This window comes from Falco naumanni, chromosome 2, assembly GCF_017639655.2.
Source record: "Falco naumanni isolate bFalNau1 chromosome 2, bFalNau1.pat, whole genome shotgun sequence".
Classification (NCBI taxonomy): domain Eukaryota; kingdom Metazoa; phylum Chordata; class Aves; order Falconiformes; family Falconidae; genus Falco; species Falco naumanni.
This window is the reverse complement of record NC_054055.1, coordinates 29,437,542-29,458,433: the sequence shown is the minus strand read 5'-3', so window position 1 is coordinate 29,458,433 and position 20,892 is coordinate 29,437,542. Positions and strand designations below refer to the sequence as shown.

Here is a 20,892-nt window from a genome sequence, read left to right as displayed (position 1 = left end):
ATGCTGCAGAAGGAGTTGGACTGCCACTGACCTGAACATTGATCTAATGTTGCTTATAAGTCCTGCTAAAGTGACTGTGGACTCAAACTGGGTTTCTTTGTGGTACTGCTCTGTGATACAGGGCTGTCAGGCTGTTCAGCACCCATGAGCTTGCAGCTTGTAAACTGTTTTGCCCCTGAGTGCTCAAGTATTTTTTTTTTTTTATTGTGTGTTTTATAGCACTCCGGGACGTGAGTTATCCATGTGTCCCAGTATAGCTCCAGGGAGAAAGGATTAAGATTGCTCTGCCTTTGACTTCAGATTTTTGAAACGGGGAATAAAAGTACAGCTGAAGTTAAGTAACAGGGAGAAACTTACACAGTGATGGTGATGTTCCTGAATATAAAAGAAAAACACCATCTGCTTTAGTCACCTTTCAAGGGATATGTTTACAGGCACCTCGGGGACTTACCAATAAACAGTAGGGAGCAATTATTTTTGTTAGATTTTATGATGTTTTGCTCCTCCATGATGGTAGAAGCAGCTGTGTAGGTTGTGGTGTTCAAATGGCTTGGAATAAAGTTATTTTCAATAAAACCCGAGTTGCTCTAAAATGGAAAAAAAAAATATGTTGGGTAGTTTTACATATTATGTTCTGAAATAATTTGAAGCGCGTTGTTCTTCTAAGTGTTCACTCTTCCCACCCTGCTAGTAGGCATCTGTCCTGAACAGGCTGATCTTACAGCTCAGCTTGATGTGCCAAATAATGAAGAAAATGTTACAAATGACTTGAAATAGATGTTGTCACATATTTGGGAGGGTTTTGCAATAAGCATGTCAAGCCCAGTTTTGCAAGCTGTTTGTGCTTATGGTTTTCACTGTGATTTAAAATACCCATTCAGTGGTGCAGTTTCCTCTCTGTGAAGCTGAGAAAGGATTCTCTGGGGAGCAATCAGTGTTGAATGACCCACCTGGGGCCAGTGTGATTACTGGCAGGGAGGAAGGCTTAAGCGAGATGCAGCTGGAGCCAGATCTTCAAAGGTATTGTAGATGATAGATGCCACGGAAAACAGCCATATAATTAATGCAGCTATATGTCAAAACTCATAAATCACATAGGAAAAGCCACCTCTCATTTTTTCTCAAATAAGAACAGGTTTGCATCCTTCGAGAAGGCTGCTTTCTGCTGCTGCAGCCTGCAGAAGTGGCTTAGTCTGAAATGCTATGCTTGATGGGATTGTTGATATTAAAATGTGTTTTGTGAAAAATATTTTGGGGAAAGTTTTAAGACTTTGGAGCTGAAATGCTTCTGCTGTGGTATTTAGGTTATCTAGCACAACAGGGTTTAACCTGTAGCGGTGGACAGTATCAAGAAGTGTGCGATGAGCTATTCTACGCAGCATGGGGACCTCACCTGGAGGATTATTTGTGTTGCTGGTGTTTGAGATCTGAACAGCAGCTGAGTAAGGTGTACAGCAGAGGAGCGGTACTCGATCCGTACCCTCTGGCTTTATAGAATCATACAGTTGTGTAGATTGGAAAAGACCTTCAGATCATCGAGTCCAGCCGCTAACCTAGCACTCCCAAGAGCCATGCCTATGTGTCTTTTAGATACTTCCAGGGATGGTGACTCAACTGTGTCCCTGGGCAGCCTGTTCCAATGCTTGATCACCCTTTTGGTGAAGAAATTTTTCCTCATATCCAACCTTAACCTCCCCTGGCTCAACCTGAGGCTGTTGCTTCTCATCCTATTGCTTGTTACCTGGGAAAAGAGACTGACACCCTCCTTGCTACACCCTCCTTTCAGGTAGTTGTAGAGAGTGACATGGTCTCCCCTGAACCTCCTCCAGGCTAAACAGCCCCAGTTCCCTCAGCTGCTCCTCACAGGACTTGTTTTCTCCTTATCTTCTCTTTCTGTTTTGTCTTGTTCTTGTTTTTTCTCTGTGGTGACAGATACTACTCATTCACAGGAATTAATTTCCAGCTTGGATTTTGTGGGGTCTAAAACCAGCTGGGCCAAGTGCATCCCCAGCCAGAAGATGGCTACAGAAGACCATGGAGTTACACCAGGGATAACTCTGACCCACAAGACTTTGTTTTTGTAAACATCCCCACCTCACCAGAGTAACTAGCTCCCAGAGGGCTCTCGTACAAGCGGGGATTTCTCCTTTTCTCAACCTGCCTCTCAGTGCTGTGCATGAGCGCTGTGCAGTTTCAAGGTGTGCTGCTGGCTCATCTGTGAGGGGGATCAGAGCTTCCCTCAAATGGGATGGATCCCCAGAGAGAGACGCCCAAGAAAAACAACATAGAGCATCTAATTGGTAAGCCCTACTTTGTGTGTCTCTGTGGGGTTTTTTTTCTCAGTATTAGTATAAAGGAGCAAAACTAACCAACCAAAAAAAAAGTACATTTGATCCCAGGCATTCACCATGTCTCCCACATAGGCTGGAGCTGAAAATTCAGTATGTGCCACTGTGAGTGATGGAGCAAATTGCCTCATACTGCCCTGCCAGCATGTGTCAGCATCTGCCTTCCAGCAAAATAACCCCAGGGACTAAAACGGCCAGTTCAGCTATTGATACACTTTTGTATGTAGGGATGGAAAGGGAAAAAGATGAGTTAGTTCAGGAAGGTAGAAGAATTTTTCAGCCCCAAAAGGACACTTGATGAGTTTGGACTTCTGTGATGAACACCTGGTGCTCTCTTTTAAGCAAGGAAACTGATGCCAAACCAAGTTGTTACTGGCAATGTGTGCTGTTTTCACTGTTGTGTCTGGCTGTAAGTACGGATGCTGTGGTGGAACAAGCATAATTCTAGGCAGGACTGATCTGGATGCTTGTCGAAAGCAGGGCGGTACGTAGTGGTTACAAGAAGCTGAGGCTACTCCGTCTCTTTGTTGCTGTAGGAGACTAAGGAGATTTTTGCCTGCAGCACTTTATGTTCACAGGGCGACTTGGACAGCAGCTTTTCATTTGTTTTTCAAGTTTGATACACACATCATGATTTTGTGTATCGAGTGTGTTCATGATGTACCATCATGATGAGAGTATTAAGAAAACGCAGAGTGAATCTTATGATTATCCTGGAGCTTTTCCACAGCTGCTCGTTGATGAGCTCTGACATTTTGCAGTCTATTACAGCTCGTGGTTTGCTCTGGACTGTAGACCCAAGTGAGTGAGGTTTTTTGGTGTTTACAACTATTGTAATCCATATACGAGTGTGGCAAAACAGGTCACTGATAGTTTGGGTTGTGACTGATCCTTATTCTTCACTACTTTTTCAGAGTCTTCCATTTGTCACGTGGTAAAATGGTTTGAAACTTCAGGGTAATCGGAGAACATTCGTGGTGTGTTTGGGGGAGCTAGGTCTGGATTCACTATTAAGAAGGCAAACTTTCATATCCTCCTTATTGGAATCTATGTTTTCAGTTGGCATGAGGATCTCTAGGACAGTTCTCATGGAGGATTCCATTGTACTTTGTCGAGTTTTGGATGTGTGCTTTTTGCCCATAGTGGTGATAGGTGTTATCTTGACCCCCTACTTCTTCTCAGCTGCTTGAATATCAGTCTGCAAACTGTAGGCATTTGTTCCCAGCCATTCTCCCTGTCTGTGGATTATGTCATTCCTGCCAGGTATCTTCACAGTGGTTTCAGGTGGATGATGGTAGATGATGCTACAATCCAAAATTGCTTTTGAGGAGGTTCTTCATAACCACGTTTTGGCACTGGAGAAATAGATCTGCAGACATTTTCCTGTAAGCTAATCGTTTAAGTGAAATAGAGGGAGTGCAGAATGTTGAGTTCTGCTGAATACAATATCCCTTCATGATTGATTTCCCCAAGTTTTGGATGAAAAATTATGAATGTTGCCCATTCCATGAGTTTCCTTGACCTCTCTCCACTGATTAAAAGGCACTTGACTGCTGGTATATCGTGTACCTGTTGTAGCCTGACTAGTTCAACCTGAAGTACACTGTGTGGCAAACAAGCAGCAGTGAAAGCGTTAAAGATTTTCACGTTAAAGCAAAAGCCCTGTCTCCATACACATGGCCTTAAGGTCTTCCTGGTAATTTACTCAGGGGAGCTCCTCGTACCATTCCTACCACTGATTGCAGAATGGCTGATGATACCTCACAAAACAGCCAGGGATTTCAAATTACTGTTTTTTGGAAAGGGTCGGGAGGAAAGCTGGGCTCCCAGTGCACCAGTTCTGTGCTCAACTCTCAGGAAGGCTTGAAACTTGGCCTTCTTGGATGCAAACATATTTATGTGCAAGTAATTAAACCTGCAGTGGGGACCTCAGAATTAGGACGGGCAAGACTGCAAGCAGCAAAGGGCTCGGCTGGAACACCCAGGCTTGCAGTTTGCATTGCCAGAGCTGCACGGATGGATGCTGGAGGGAGGAAGGAGCTGCAGGAGCGATGTGTTGTGCCTCCTCCTCCATGGTTGCTGGTTTTTTTTCTGACAAACCTGTCAGTCCTGCTCTGCTGGTCTGTTAACTTGTGTGTTACAGATCAGGTAGCCTCATGCTGTTTCGCTGTGGTGACAAGTTTTTTCTCACAATGTATAAAATGAATCGTTTTCTTTTCTATTTATCAGTTTCTATCTGCATATGAATTGAATTTGATGTCAGAATTTCCCAGTGCAACCCTGTAACATCCAAATCATGCTGCATCTTTCCATCAGGATGGGGGACATTCTTTAGAAGACCTCTGAGCCTTCATCCGTCTCTCCTGCCTCTTCCTCTTGGGCTGGGAAACAGGGTGTGGTGTTCAGCTTCTTGTCTGCTGATACTCATGCCTGCAAAAATTTTCTTCTGGCCCAAACCTGACAGTCGGGCAGCCCTTGGGGCTAGCCCAGCCCACATCCCTGCAGCTTCTGCTTTTCTTGTGACTCTCCTGAGCCAGGGCATTTCTACATTTAGCAAAATTCAGTTGACCTTGCAGCACTCCATCCTGGTGGCACGACTGTCCTGTTCCACTCCTCACTCTCTTCTTTGAGGACCTCAGTGGCTCCAGCTGCTTTTCAAAGAGCAGCTGCTCCTTGGTCACCTTTTCCTTACAAAGAGACTCCCAAACTTCTAGTACTTGAACAACAACTCACCATTGCCTTCCCTTCAGGCACTAAAATGATGAAAGTATTTTGATGTGTTTTTATGATAATGAAATAATGAAATTTCATTATCATGACGTTCTGGGATGAGACGAGCTGCACCCAGTGAGAGAATTGCTCAAAATGCAGGGGCGTGCACTTTGACAAGCACTGGTTTTTAAGCTTATGGTCCAGTGGATGAACTGGTCCATAAATATTCCTCAAAATGTTCATCTAAAGGCAGCAGGAGTTCCACTCATTTTCATTATTAGCTGTTTCATATGAACTAAATCTTCTGCCCCACTCATGGCACACTGACAGAGATTCATATCCATGGATACTCCACCCAATGTTTTATTTCTCCTTCACAGCCCTCAGCTTTGGCAATGCTTTTCATTTTTCCTCTTTCTTTCCTCTTGCAAAATGTACTTTCTGACCCTTTTAATGTTTTGGGCAAAAGGGCAATATAGCTGGATATTTGCTTAGGTGTTTTTATGACTTTCTATGAGGGATAGGAGGGAGGAAGAGGGAGTGAGTTTGCAGTCCCTCATGATTGCACTGGGCTAGATCTACATGCCTCAGATAACTTTTCAAAATTTGCATTCATTGCTCTTATTCCTTATTTTTGTTATAGCTGACAGACGGGAAGGCATTGGCGTCTGTGGCTGGATCCTGGTTTCGCTTTCATTCCTCCTGGTGCTTGTTACCTTTCCTATTTCCATCTGGACATGTATCAAGGTAAGCTAGTGGGATCTGAGGCACATAAATTATCATCACTGTTACTTACATTTATTGATTTCTTGATTTTGTTAAGACAAGGCACTTCACATTTACTTTTTGGAAATCATAGGTGCTTGTAGCGAAGATGCAGTCTGGGACTGAGAGTCGTGTTCTTCCACTGACTTTCTGTATCACCACAAGTTACTCTTAATTTCTTCCATTCTCAATCATCAGTTAAATTTCCCTGCTTTGCAACACTGGGAGAATAAATCTACAAACTTTTCTGAAGAACTCTTATTTGATGCTGCCAGCAATAGTGATTAACATGAGCACATGGGAACATGGCTCCCTGCATTGAGCTGCTATATAACCTAAACCCACAAAATGCCCCATCAAGACATGGGCAGAATATGATTAATTTAAAGCAGTTTTTAGGGGTGAGTTACCAGGGTGATTGCCCTGAACACCAGGCCTTGAGTAGTCCTGCTAGAGTAACCACAGTAGTTAGCTAGATTATCTCAAGCAAGACATCCTTTGCCTATAGCTCCTCTGAGTGTAGTATTGATGTTGAGGGGGTTGTGGGTAGCCTTGTTAGATCAGTGACAATTCTTTCATGTTTGATCTGTTTAGTACTCCATTTGCAGGACCAGGGGGTCTGAGTTTTCGCAGAAAAGCATGAGGTGAGGAGAAGACTTGAAATGCCTCGTGATTTGCAGCTTTGTTGGTTCCTATATTATTGTACATTTATTCACATTTAATATAGATGCCAAAGATTTAAAAAAATCAAACCAGAGAGCAGGGATAGAATGAATGGTAACACTCTAAATTTAAAATATTTCCCTAGGTTATCAGAGAATATGAACGTGCTGTTGTATTTCGGCTGGGACGTATACTGTCTAAGAAAGCAAAGGGACCAGGTGAATGCATGCGGTTTTACTCCTGTTATGATGCGCTGTTTTTATTTAAATATGATGCACTCTAACCACATAGAGAATTGCACAGGTCCATGAAATAAATCCTTCTTCGTAGCACGAGGGGGATGAGATGGTCCTCTCCACTGCAGCTCTTTTACCTGCAGGGTGTTTGTTTTTCTGAAGAGAAGATAAAGCCCACCGCTTGTCACAGCACAACACAGAAGGTTGAGGACCTTGATACCAGGTGTGGATTTGCTGTTGAGTAGATTGGGCAACAACAGGTTAAGCTCATGCTGCAGACACTGGTGCGGGACAGGGAGGTTTAAATTCAGTCTTCAGGTCTTCCACAGACTTTTTGGAGTGACTGTGGCCACTTTCCCTCTACCTCACTTCCAACACTACCTGTTGCTGCCAGTTCTTTAGCTGTCTGCTGCTCTGAAAGTGGTAAATGCGCCAGGGCAGGGACACTCAGCATCTATCCAGAGTTTGTTACCGTCACCTAGGATCAGGCTGCAAATCACAAATACAAGCCAAACCCATGAGGTATTTGCACTGGTGCAGTTACCACCTCTGTGCAATGAAACTGGGCAAACTGGAAGTCGAAATAAGAGGAAAAAGTCCTTTTCAGGTACTGTCCTTCCTCTTGAGTAACAGCCATGTGGTCCCAAAAGCAGCTAGGGCAGGTGCAGAGATCTTCTGCGTGGCTCTGGGCACCTGAGCAAGGTGCTGAGATTAGAGGAATAGTTATGTCAAGTGTCCGTCTCTTATGTCAGGGACTCCTTCACAGGATGTATCAGACCCTGGGACAACGTTCCTCATGTGGGAGCCTACAGGTGGTGCAGGAATTTGGACCTCAGCAGTGTCTTTCCTGGGGACCCACATACGGTACCATAGATGGCTTATGATTTAATAAGGGGAAACTAAAGAAAGGCATGGAAGGAATTTTTGCCAAAAGTCTCATGGTAGATTTGAGACCAGACCTGCAATCTGCCTATTACCAGTCCGGAGCCCGAGGTCATTAAGCTCTAATAAATTCAGATTGTTTGCAGATATCTGCATTTCCCTGTTATTTGAAAAAGCAAAACCTTACTGTTGTCACCTCCTGTAGCAGAAAGGACAGCTGTAGTAATAAGGTGGGTTCATTCCCCACCCTGTGGGTATTTCTGATTGCTTTGTACAGGATACCTGGTTCTAGACTTAGCTTTCAGAGGTTTTTCATCTAATTATTTTTATTTTTCAGGTATGATCCTCATACTTCCATGTACAGATACGTTTATCAAGGTTGATCTTAGAATGGTTACCTGTAACATTCCTCCACAAGAGGTAACTATTCTCTGGCAGCCATCTAAGAAATAAAAGGTAGAGTGGATTCATGGCACGATCAAAAACAATGCAGGTGTTTTATAGCCTTGCAGCTGTGAGCTACAATATAGAATTTAGCTTACTTGCTGTATCTTCTGGCTTCCAAACTGTTTACAAAACTTCTGCTTATGAAAACCTGCAGACACATCATTGCAGGCCAAGCAAACTCCTTTTGCTAATATTCAGAACTGTGAGATAAATGATAAGGGGGAGGGGAGGCAGAACTGCAAATGGGAAACAGAGAGGACAAGAGAGGAGAGGCTAAAAAATTTCAGAAATTAATGTCCTAATAGAATTGGGTCTGACGTGCAGCTCACCATTCCAAAAAGCCTTCACTGATGTTGCTGCTGCTTGAAGGTACACGTACTCTGTGCTTCTGAGAAGGCAAATTACATAGGGGTAACAAATCTCCTTAAATTAACATGAATTAGCAGGCAGCCATCCACTAAACTCAGATCCAAGCAGGAATGGAGGGGCGTATCTGTATGCATGATATTGACAGACATTGACTGAAGAATTTAATCTGAAGAATCAGTTGCTGAGCAGTTCCCATCCTCCTGATCAACTTTTCACTCCGTGTGGCCCCAGCCCCACTGCAGTACAATGCTTCTACTCATGGAGCTGGCACTGCTGTCCCCATCCTTACACAAAGAGCAGAGAGGGAAGAGATGGCCCCAGGACCCCTTTGGCCCCCAGGGTTGCCCCTTGCGATTGCCTCCAGAGCTGTTCCCTGGACCATTACCTTTCCATAATCACAAAGAGCCTTTCCTCAGAGTGCAGGTTGCACGGGTGCATGTTGTGGAATGAAAAATGGCTCCCCTGAAACAGGAGTCTGGAAGGAAGACGGTTGCAGTACTTGTGCTGTACAAGGTCTAGCAGCTTTTGCTGTGGCTTCTGCAGCCGCTGGCAGGGCTCCCGTGAAACATCGGTTTGCAGGCAGCAGATGCTAAGGAGGGAAGAGACAGTGGAACATCATCAGTGCTCCACTGAGGCCAGCTGCCTGCTGAGGCATGGGGACTTGTCTGGCAAAAGATAACACAACTCCTCTATGAATACTTAAAATATTTTTTCAGAGTTTCTTCTCACAATTTCTTGCACTTTGCTTTTCATTTTTGTTTTGATTTGCTGGTGTTTCTTAGAAATACATTGTTTAGGGGGAAGTAGTGCAGATCTTCCAAACTGCATGCAGTGTATAAAATTATTAATGGCCCTTTCTACAAGAAAGGAAAAGGGTAATCATAATCTATTATTACAGAAGAAATTAATTCAAGTTATGATATTCACTTACCATTGAAACAGTTTGTTTAAAGGCCATGTACGCTATTTTGCCCCAGTTTAAACTGTAGTGATGCTGTATAGCTTCTTTGAAGTAATTTTTCAGGGGAATGTCAAAGAAACCAAAAGAAATTCTTAGCTTCCTTGAATTACCAGGGCCTTTGTTTCACTAAGGGGAAAACAAATTATTTCCCTTCTTTAATTCTATATGTTTCTGGAATGCAGATTCTCACGAAAGATGCCGTTACTGCCCAGGTCGATGGGGTGGTATGCTACAGGATCCACAGTGCTGTCAGCGCAGTCGCCAACGTCACTGATGTCCACTCAGCTACTTCCTCGTGGCACAGAGCACCCTGAGAGGTGTGCTGGGTACACAGAGCTTGGCTCAGCTCCTGGCAGGTCGTGAGGAGATCGCGCACAGTATTCAGGTAAATCTGGCTCTCAAAATTCACGGAGCAGCATGGAGACAAGTTCTGAGAAGTAGCAAATTAGGAATAATCTCTTTTTTTTTCTTCAACAACGATAATAAAATTTTCCTTCATGTTTTCTTTTCAATTACCGTCTCATTGTTAAAAGTCAGAAAGAGTTATTCTAAAAGTATTTCCCCTGGTTCTTGTAGAAAGGTTATTTCCTACCAAAAGGCAATTAAGATTCTGAAATTATCCAGTTACTTGAATAAATTACTTTAATCTTTCCACAGAGGCCACTGCGAGTGGTGAGGAAGCCTGCTGTTCATGGGAAGCTCTGTCTTGAGCAGACCCTTGACTGAGGTTTAATGGAGGCAAGGCTGGTATCTCCTGTCATAACAACTAAGAGTGCAGAACTGAGTTCCTTTACACTTTGAAATGCCATCTGTCTGGGGGTTTTATTTCACAGCCAAGGAGGGAGCAGAGAAGAAATCCAACAGCTGATTTACTCTTGTCAGTCAGAGACGAGGCATAGCGGAATCCAGGAGAGACTGTGCCCCTCTGCAGCCAGGAGAGCGGCTGCGGGCAGAGCCAGGGGCACGGTGGTGACGTGAATTGCAGTAGTGCCCAGGGGCCTGAGCACAGAGCAGCGTGCAGCGCTGTGCACTTTCACCCACGGTGTGCTCTGACGAGCTTTTACAGGGTCGCGCTGTTGTAGGAAGTTCCCTTTGTTTACTTTGTAAAGTTTACTTTGTAAAAGGGTGAAGTGTGGAAAGTGGCCCCCTAAAGAAAAGGCAGGGACCGTTGCTTAGGAGGCAGTAGAGAAGCCACACAGGAGACACCAGTGTTGATCGACAGGAGTTTCGCAAGGCTGCGGTACCCGCTGTACGCGCAGCGCGTTGGGTGTTAGTGCCCCTGGAGGGCCCCGTCTTTCTCCGGGGCAGGTCTGCGTGCTGCCCTTCCTTCTGCCCAAGCAGCAGGGTGCGGCGCGGGGTTTTCTCTCTGCCGGCACTGTGCTCTTCCTGGTGGGTTGTGTGTTTGTCCCTAAGGCTATCCTCAACAGCGCTACAGAGCAGTGGGGAATCCAAGTGGCCCGTGTGGAGATCAAAGATGTCAGGATTCCTGTGGCCATGCAGAGGGCAATGGCAGCTGAAGCAGAGGCTGCTCGAGAGACAAGAGCTAAGGTGAGACCCGTGGCAATGTCAGCCCCCAAGCTCTTGTATTCTTGTCCCAGGCATCCAAGTGCCTGTTTGTTTTCTCCTCATTGTAAAGATGAATTTTCCCCCACTATGGACACCATCACAGTGCCATTTCCATGTCTCTTACTTTGCAGGTCGTGGCAGCACAGGGCGAGAAGAATGCTTCTGAAGCGCTCAGGCAGGCCTCCATGGTGCTGGCTGAGTCTCCAGCAGGTCTTCAGCTGCGCTACCTACAAACACTAACAACCTTGGCAGCAAAGAATAATTCCACCATTGTCTTCCCTTTCCCTATAAATATGTTTAAGAGTTCGGGGCAGAGAAGTAAGGAGGGATAGAGACTGTTCTACACTAGCTCCTTGGGCAGAGAGATTTCCCAGGCTTCCTGGGAAGCAAGAGGTTCCAGATTACCAGAATTAAAGGAGAAGCATGCTTGGGTCCTCTGTACCAAAAATAAAAGTAAAAATAGTTTAATAATCACACATAGTTTCCACATTTGGAGACTGCATTTGCAAGGTTCAGGCACTAAGCAGTTTCAGCTTAGACTCATCTCCAAGTTAAATGGAAGAAAATATATAAAAATGGAATAAAATATGTAAAATGCATGTTAGACTTAAAATTAAATTTTAATGATGCTTTCACCGCATTTTACAGTCTTGAGTGTAGCAATTATTTGGTGATTTGTCTGCTAAACAAGAACCTCTGAGCTCTTGATGTATGCAACACAGCAAAAGTGTCAGGTACTGGTATTTAATTTAAGTCCTGTGGAGCAGAAAGAAGAATTTGGCCCCTAACCTTAGAGGTATTCCTTATAACTATTAGCAGAATTACTGGATAATTGGTATGTCAGTGGAACGGCCTATTCTTTACCTTATATGAGTAGAAATCAGCGCTTGCTTTACTGACCTCAGCTGGATTTTGCCATATAACTGACGTTTCTACAAGCTCTGTAACAAAAGGAGGAGAATATATGTCCAGATATTACAGTCATATTTCCTAGATCTGAAAGCTGGGGCAATTCTCAAGGGAAAAATTTTTTTCTATATTAATCAAAGTATCTGTCTTGCACCATCAGGAAGTTTCTTATCCTCCTTTGCAGATGTTGTTATGCGGCGGTGCAGGTCTTATATACAATAAGCATCTCCCTTCTTCTGAGGAAAGGCTGGGAGAGCTGGGCTTGCTTGATCTAGAGGAGAGAAGACTGAGAGGGGACCTTCTCAATGCACACAAACATCTTGAGGGTGAGTGTAGGAAGGATGGGGCCAGGCTCTTTTCAGTGGTGCCCAGCAACAGGACAAGGGGCAATGGGCACAAACTGCAACATGGGAAGTGCCGTCTGAATGTGAGGAAGAACTTCTTTACCTTGAGGATGACAGAGCACTGGAAGAGGCTGCCCAGAGAGGCTCTGGAGTTTCCTCTGGAGACATTCAAAACCCACCTGGATGTGATCCTGTGCAAGCTGCTCTAGGAGAACCTGTTTTAGCAGGGGATTGGACTAGATGATCTCCAGAGGTCCCTTCCAACCCTGAACATTCTGGGATTCTGTGATTCTATTTTCCAGCTGCCTGCTATGAATCTGAAGGCTCTCGTGGTGTAGCTGTTCTGGTAGGTGCTGCTGCTGTCTAGTGTCTTGTCCCCACAAGGCTCACTGCTCTCCCTCCTATCCAGTACACATTTGATTCCAAATTAAGCAGATCAGCATGGACCTACTAATTATCATATTGTTGATACAACCTCTTCTTATTTTTACTGCAGTGTAACATAAGCAGTCCAAGTGGCCAATTTTTGTGCTCAGTAGCTGCTGGCAGGAAGACAATGGTATGGGCATCTGGGGATAGTGACCTGTTCAGCTTTTCGTTGTAGCTCTTGTCTGCTTCAGACATGATGGCCAACTGGCATTTCGCTGGCAAACTAAAGATGTAAAACCTGTATTTGCAAGTGATCTACTTATCAGTGTTATCAAAACGTTTTCTACAGACTTTTTCCTATCCTAAGAAAAGAGAGGGTTTGAGTTTTAGGGTCATGTTTCATCATCAACTTAGTTTACCATTTGTGGAAGCCTTTCTAACTGTGACAGCAAACCCCCTACCTTTCCCTGACAAATATTGCATCTCCACTACAGAGCTGTTTGCATACCTGCAGAAGCAGCAGTGCTTTAGAAAAATGCAGCCACAGGTTGCGTCAGGTTTTTTGTTTTGGTTTGTTTTTAAGTAATGCAAAGTAATTAAACTCTTTAAAAAAAGAAAAGCTTGAAAGACTTGTGATTACAGGGTGCAGTTAAAAAGCACTTCTATGCCCTGAGTGAGCTGTCAGCACTAACTAGCCTGTGCACGGCTCCTGGATCAGGCACAGGACACATCCAGTCCTGTTGTGGGCCAGTTCCTGTTCCAGCTTCAGAAGCTTGTATGGGAATCCTGCCTTGGTACGAGTGGGATCATCTGTTCCCCTACCTGAGGACTCACAATGAAAATAAGAAATTAACTGATGTGCTGAAGCATGAGTGTATCTCTTTTCACTCAGCAGCAGTGTAAGACTGGCTGTACTCGCTAATCTCATGAATGCCCGGTCTTGTTTCTGACCCATGCAGACGTCTTGGCCTCTTTTTTTGTCCAGTGACAATGACTGCAAGAATTAATCACCTCTGCAAGCCCAATGATTTTTCATTTGATCCTCTGCAGGATAATTGCACTGTTGTATAATGGATCAGGGAAACAGAAATTCCTGCTGTCGCTTCACCAGTGACAGGGACAATAAACGCAATAACTAGTAGAGTAACTGCCATTTTTATTGTATTACCCCCACACATACATCTACAAGAAGATACTCCAATCAGTGAAACAGATAGCAACAGAAGCAACTCCGCAATGTTTCAGGTGCCATTCTGATGCACAGGTTTTGCAAGAAAAAATTTGGGAAGAAGCTGAGTCACAGTCATACAGCTACGCTGTGGGATCAGAGCGATCGTTCAGAAGAGGCAGAGGCCATCAGGCATGTTCATGAAGTCCTGCAGGTGAGCACAGGCTTCCCGGTGCAGAGTGGTGCGGCACTCTCTGGCACTCGGAATTTTCTCTACCCAGGCTTGTGCATCAAGGAAGTACTGCATCCTGGGTGCAAGTGGGACAGGCAAAGGAGGTGAGTTGTTACTGCTGACATGGAGCAATGGGAAAGGTAATCCCCGTGACATCCCTCCACCGAGGCACCTCTGAGATCAGACAGAGTTATACTAGCTAAGAAGCTTGCCTGAAACCTAGTTTCATCAGCAGGTTAACTGAGCTTATAACTCGATAAAGTTTGGGAAGTATCAGTGCTAATCTGGGACAAATCTGGCTGTACGTGTATTTTGAGTGACACCAGGTAAGCTTGGACTAAGTTTAGAGTTTTCTGGAGTGGTACAAAATGCCCCAGTGCATGCCAGTGGGACACAGCGAAGGGGAGTTTAGCTTCAGCAGACTACTCCAGAATGTTTCCTAATTTTCTGTGATCAGAAGCTGCGTAGCTTCTGGCATTTTATGACTGGACTGGAGAGGACTTCAGAGGTTACACCTCTGCTGGGAGCCTTCAGTCTTTAGCATGTCTTTGTTGAAGCAGGTCCCTGGCTTAAGCACTCACTTTGGTGTCATGTAGAGATGGGGAGAGGGAACTTTTCAAGGTTTTAGGAAGTGGTGCTCACAATTTGATTGAAAAAGTCTCCCTCCTAGAAGCTCTCAGAGGTACTAACTTTCTCCAGTTCGGTGCAGGGAAATGAATCATATAAGATGCCTTCCTCACTGAATATTTGATGGTGTCAGACTAAATTCCTCTTCAGATAAATTCCTGTTTTTTCATTAGTGTGCCAGTGAGAAATGAGAAGAATATGCTATTTGCATGCATTGATATAACAGAAAACTTGAGAACTGCTCTTAGCCATGGTCCCACCGATTTCTTTTGCAAACACAGGAGTTGTGTAAGGCATCTGCAGTAGATGGAATTGTGTAGCATTTGCCTTTCTCTTTTTCTAGCTGTGCGTTTTTAACCCAGTGGAGTCAGGGCCAGATTTTGATTCTGAAAAGTGTGGGAACCAGGCTCTGCACAGATGCATGAGCCAATAGATTTGGGTGGCTCAGATGTTCCCCACAGCTACTCTTTTGCCACCAAAGAGTGGTACTCTTTGCACGTTAGTAAAGCCAGCAGAATCAATCCCTGAGAAATCTGTTCCTCACTTTGCTTTCTGGAGGTTCACGCTCCTTGATAGCAGCCACTGCTGCTCAGGAACCATTGCACTTACTTGTTGTTGGAATCAACAGTTTCCCCATCTTTCCCCATGAGGAGGTACCGTTTGCCAGCGACCATGTTTAACTTGCACATGGAGCGCGCTAGGAACTGTCGGTGGGAACCTATTTGGATGCTTTCATCAGTAGCTGTGACAGGAGAAGAAAAAAAACCCATGAATTTTTCTAATAAAGAATAGAACCGTAGCCTGCAGGACACATCAGCCCCTTGTGATCATTTATGCCACTGCTAAGGCAAGGTAATACTTCACTTGGGGGTTCTGGCTTGACATGGGAATAAATGACCATGCTACGGTAGGATATCTTTACCTTAACATTACCTGACAAAAAGTAAGCCATTTCTGTCTCAGCTGGTTGTCTTGGCCTCCTCAGTAGTTATTAAAGGAGCTGTTTTGCTATAGAGAACTTTCAGTCAGGCCTTATGGAGTTTGTTTAAATCTCAAAGATTGGAGGAAAAGCCGAAGGAAAAAGAAAACATGCTATCATATATTTCAGATTGCTCAAGCTCATAGTGGTCTTAAGAGCTAGAAAACTAAATTCAAGCATCTGGAGGCTCAACAATGCAACAGGTAGTATTAAAAACTCACTCTCCTTAGCACACCTGACCTGAACTTCACCGATACAGCCTTTATGCTATTCCTCTGAAGCTGATATGTAGGACATGCACTTGGTGATCTCCACATTAAAATAACTTAGCAAGATTCTGGTCTGGATTCTGGCCCAGAAGATTTTCCATTCAAGAGCTGCACTTCCATTACAGAACTGGACATCCAAGGCAGAAGAGAAAGCTACTCAGGTACTGCAATGACATGAGAGCTGGAGAGATGCTTATTCATCAGACTAGCCATGTATCATGAGGATACTGTGGTGTTTGGCTAGAACAATGGTTTTCAAAGTCCATTTGGAAAAAAAAAATCAAATAACAGCAATGTTCTAATTGCTTACTCTCTAACTATAATGTGAATTGTCATGCACAACTGTGGTGACAAATTCAACGTTAAACCAGCCTAAATTACAAGTAAGATACCAGTCTTCCTACAGCTTCCACAGTTAATAGAAGTTTGTGCAGCTTCTGCTCTCTAAAGTATTATATTACAAGTGTGGAAAGTCTAGTATTTAAAATTAAACCCTAGGAGTAGAATAAAAACCTGAAGTAGAATATTTTAACAATAATAAAATTTCAGAGAATTTGATGTAGAGTGCTAATCTGTGAAACCTAGCACTAAGAACCTTATGCTATTCCTTAAAACTTGCTTTAATTTTACATACGGTACTTACAGACCAGGGAAAAGTCACTCTTCAGTATTGTATGCTGTTTTACATGTGCATTTTTCCAAAGAATAATACAATACTGAAGGTTTTCTCATATAACCCAAGACTTTTCTATTGTTCCTATGCTATATGGTGTACTGCATTTTCATTTTGTTCAAGGAATGTAAAGAAGAGTCAGAACTACTTGACAAAACGATGATGTTATGGCTCAGGTTTGTTGTGCTTAAATTACCATGGTGTTTCTTGGTTCATATGCTTCACAAATGGCCTAATACAGTTCAGACTGTGAGGATCATAAGCATTTGAGTTATTACTTTAACAGGTTATTATGTAATTTCCAATTCTAAAGCTCCAATTAAAAAAAAAAAAATGTTCCAAAGCGTCCAAGCAGAATTTAAGGGAAACAATTACTTCAGATTTTAGAATATATAACAGTAAATAAAAAAAACTGAGGGGGGGAGGGGGGGGGGAGAGGGGAAGGATTCTGTGCTGTTTTTCACAGGCCATACTATTCCCCTAAAGGAATCGTAAGACAGCATATATGTTAGCCATACAAAACACATGCACTAATTCTATTAATAATCGAAGTAATCTGAGGAGTGAACATCTGCGATATTCTCTTTTGCTGACTTCCAAGCACAAATAAGTGTTTCCATCTGTCTTCTGAAGGATTGATACTGAAATGATGCCATGGGTCCAGAGAATGAGAATTTATCCTGCTAATTCTCACCTACCCTCGGTGACAGCAACAGAGACCAACTTCACTCAAAACACCCACAAAAAGTACAAAAGATAACTTTAGTTCAGTCGTGAGCTGATATGGATGCAATGTCTTGCTTTTTCTTCATCATCATGGCTTCATGCCTCTTCCCAGCCTTTCCCAAGCCTGCTGAAAGCCTACCATCATATAGCACAAACCAAAGGGGATTTTAAAGGGATCAAAAAGAAGGAGGTAGCAGTGGGAGAAGTCATCTCTTCCTTTCAACTTTATGTTCAAAGGATGTTTCTTCTCTCAGCTGCCAAAAAACAAAATTTTTCTAGTTGTGAGTACAAATGCACAGGGGCCTAGATCTAAATCCTGTAGGTTTTCTGGGGGGATTAATGAAACTTTCAATCATGGTACTGTAATCACTAGGTATCATTAACCCTGCATACAGAAAGCCCTGGGTGTGACAGATGCTGTCTCTGGACTCACGAAGTGTGGACATGATTTTCCAACAGGAACTGAACATTGGGCACAGATCACAAGTTGTGTGCCATAAAGTACCGTGTGACATTGCCAGTCCCCTGGGCAAAGTCTGAGGGAGTTAATTCTTCTGTTTCAGACAGGGAAGATTTCAAAATCTTTGAAGTTGCTTTTTAAAGGCAATCTCTGGCTGCCAAACTCAAAACTGTCAACCGCATGATGCCACAGCGGCTGAAGACTGAGAACTCACCTGACATCCTCTCCAGAAATTACTTTGAAGAGTGTCAGTTTTCACTGATGCTGCTGATAAAGTTCACCTGGGGACAGCTGGGATGGCAGGCCTGAAAAATGTCTGAGAGCAGTGCAAATCTTTACACTGCACCTAAAGAAATAGCAACAAAGAAGCCTTTCTATCACCATTACTAAACTGAAGTTCTTGAAGTTTTCCTGTGTTCACCTGACTTCAGACAAGTCATCTTGGACAACTTTTAGCCTGTTCCGTAAGGATTGCAAGTGCTTCATAATTTACTAGAGTAACAAGCACTTCAGAGCTTCATCTAGTATCAAAACAGAGGTCAGTGTGTATGTGTACGGTAGAAAAAAATTGTGGATCAGTAACAGTAGTCTTTTATAGACTTTATGTGAACTATATGATACAGAAAATCTAATATTCACTCTATGCATGTTTTTGGAGGGTTTACCTTAAACTAGCTCCAGTTCAGAGGCATAGACCAAATGCAGCTGGAATAAGTCTTCTGGTTTAGTTTAGTCTGAAAGGATTGATGCTCCTGTGCTCTGAATGTGAACCAAAGCCAACAACTACCCCTGAGCTGAACTGAACAGTGAGGTAGCTGCACAAAATGAGCCTTGCAAGAAATCAGGCTTCTTGCAAGCCTAGTATAGAAGTATCTCTGACCCTACTTTCTACAGCAAGAGAAGGCATCTGCATGTTCATACCGGCTAATGTTCAATCAACCCAGTTTTCCTACAGGTCCATGAAAGGAGCCAAACATTTGGATACTTACTGGCTTTAAGGATTCTGTGGATTTTACCCTCATAGTAATCAAAAACATTCTTCTGTGTAGTATTGAGGACCTCCACCTCGTACACTGCAACAGACAACAGCTGTGTGAAGTCAGATGGAAATAAAAGATTTCATCCCAAACCTGAAAAATAGGTATGCTTTTACCAGATGTTTATGCAGATGCTGGTGTACCATCTATTCATAAATTATGAGGGTATGAAAGACAACAGGGTAGTAATCCTGTATTCCTGATATGATTTTAGAAACTCAGGTATTGATCAACAACCTCTAGATTTTTATTTCTGCTTGTATTTTTCTTAAAAGAAGATCCTATATGATTAGGTTTTCACTTTTTTCCCTGTCCATTTGTTAGCATCTCACCTAGCAAAGCTGCTGAACCAGTTTTCCTACAGTAGCTCTTCCAACTTCCCATTCAAAGGGGAGGCCAGGAAGGCAAATTAACAAAGGGGAAAATTGTTGCCTGGCTCTGCAGAAGGAGCTGCTGAGTGATGGCGTAGCATGCAGAGCCTGATCTTTATCTCGGTCCTGTAACATTAGGGATGGTGGGGATGGTGGCACTCACACCCCTGGTCTAAACCATGTGACATTATGTTGTCTGTGCTTCCTTCCCCCAGCATCCCACTGCATCTTTCTGAGGCCTTTATTTTTCCCTTTGATGACTGCGATAGCACACGGCTTTGTTTCATCTCAGCCTCCAGGCCAGATAGAGAAACCCTACCCATTTCAGGAGAGGTCTGGCCGTATAAATCTACAAATGTATCCTTGCTAAAAAGAACTATGTTTAAACAAAATCAACAGTTGTCTTTCATGCCTTACCATAATCTGAAACAGGGTAGTAGCAGACAAAACTGAGGCGTGTGGTTTGTGTTACGGCTTTACTGAAAGTTGATCTTTGTTTTGGGCAGGGACCTAGAGTGAGGAAAATAAATGATATATCTGTCTCTGAATGAATGGATATTTAGGAAATTAGAAAATATTTACAGAGAATAGAATAAAACAGCAGAACAACTTTCTTAGGGGTATGGTGGAGGTCTTTTATGTATGTATGCACATGTATATATACATTGCACTCAACTATAAAATAAATTCTGGATATCTTAAATTTTTTTTCAGTTCAGTACTGAACATACTAGAGGATGCTTTGTGTCCTGTATTATGCATTAGGATAATTGTAATGGTCCTTCCTGGGCTTCACAGTTCTTATGTTAATTGTTTGTAGAAGTAACTGTCTTCTTTTAGACCAGTCTATTTAATCATTCCTTACCTTCTGCACACTGGCAAACACTGGCGTGGCACAACTTTGAAAGCATGGCGCTGTGCATGGGAGCACTGTAGGACACGCTGCACTTTCTGTCTGTGAAGAAGAAATAAAATGGCTTGTCTCAGAAAACTCAGGTGGAAAAGCCTATGCAGTGGAAACAACATTTGCAGCTTAACTTTTGCCTGGTCCAGGGAAATCAGAGCACTAAGGGGCGCATCAGCAGTCCACAAAGACCTATAGCCTAGGCACTCAGAGTATGGGCATCACCTTGCCTTTCAGCTGGGCAACAACCTGAGTTGTTGCTTTTGGTTTATTTGGGTTTTGGTTGTTTTTTTGTTTTGTTTTTTGGTTCTCACCCCCACACACACCACCACCACCCACCCCCCTTCCTGTTTCTTTGTTTTGCTCAGTTTGGGTTTTGGGTTTTTTTGTTTGGACATTTTCTTTTAAAGTTGTACTCTTCCCTTGTTTTGGTTTTGTTTTTTTGGGTGAGGGTTTTTTGTTGTTGTTTCCTCTGAAAAGCATTCATCTTAAAAGCATCTTTAGACCATAGAGCTGCAAGTGAGAACTGCGCTATTTCAGAAGAGAGAGATAGGATCACCAATAGTTAGTGGTTTAAACAAACCTAGTTTAAACTGTCTTGGATCTCTCAGCTTCAGGAAAAGTAGAGACTTGACCTAATTTTCAAATATTGCTTATATAACTCTGGCAAATGGGGATGATTTTCATTTAACTTCCTTTGAATGGAGAAGAGACTGGTTCCTCCAGCAAGCAGAGTACATAACCCAAACCTCTAAGTTTTTCTGTCTTAGACGCCTAGAAAGACAGCCTGACCAAAAAGACAATGTGAGTGGAACATGCTTAAAAGCACCATGAGAGACAGAAACTCGGAAAACCTGATTTAAAAATCCAAAAGT

General features: G+C 43.2%; 2 protein-coding genes across 2 annotated transcripts in view; one reads left to right on the top strand and one right to left on the bottom strand.

The window, feature by feature from the left end:
• The first annotated feature begins 1,880 nt into the window (after positions 1–1,880).
• Positions 1,881–12,258, top strand: STOML3 (stomatin like 3). The gene is given in 8 exon segments (XM_040583749.1): positions 1,881–2,300; positions 5,704–5,807; positions 6,634–6,706; positions 7,944–8,026; positions 9,566–9,668; positions 9,671–9,768; positions 10,797–10,931; positions 11,081–12,258. Coding segments are annotated over 8 exon segments (849 nt in total). The 5' UTR covers positions 1,881–2,248; the 3' UTR covers positions 11,282–12,258.
• Positions 12,259–13,710: 1,452 nt separating this feature from the next.
• LOC121083381 (complement C4-like) overlaps positions 13,711–20,892 on the bottom strand; it is a 46,444-nt gene continuing 39,262 nt past the window's right edge. Inside the window, exons 37-41 of the mRNA XM_040583746.1 lie at positions 19,979–20,068; positions 19,531–19,623; positions 18,695–18,778; positions 15,208–15,340; positions 13,711–14,047 (exon numbers count right to left, since the gene is read on the bottom strand). Of these exons, the coding sequence (XP_040439680.1) occupies positions 13,909–14,047; positions 15,208–15,340; positions 18,695–18,778; positions 19,531–19,623; positions 19,979–20,068 (539 nt within the window). The 3' untranslated portion in view covers positions 13,711–13,908. The remainder of the gene's footprint in view (positions 14,048–15,207; positions 15,341–18,694; positions 18,779–19,530; positions 19,624–19,978; positions 20,069–20,892) is intronic.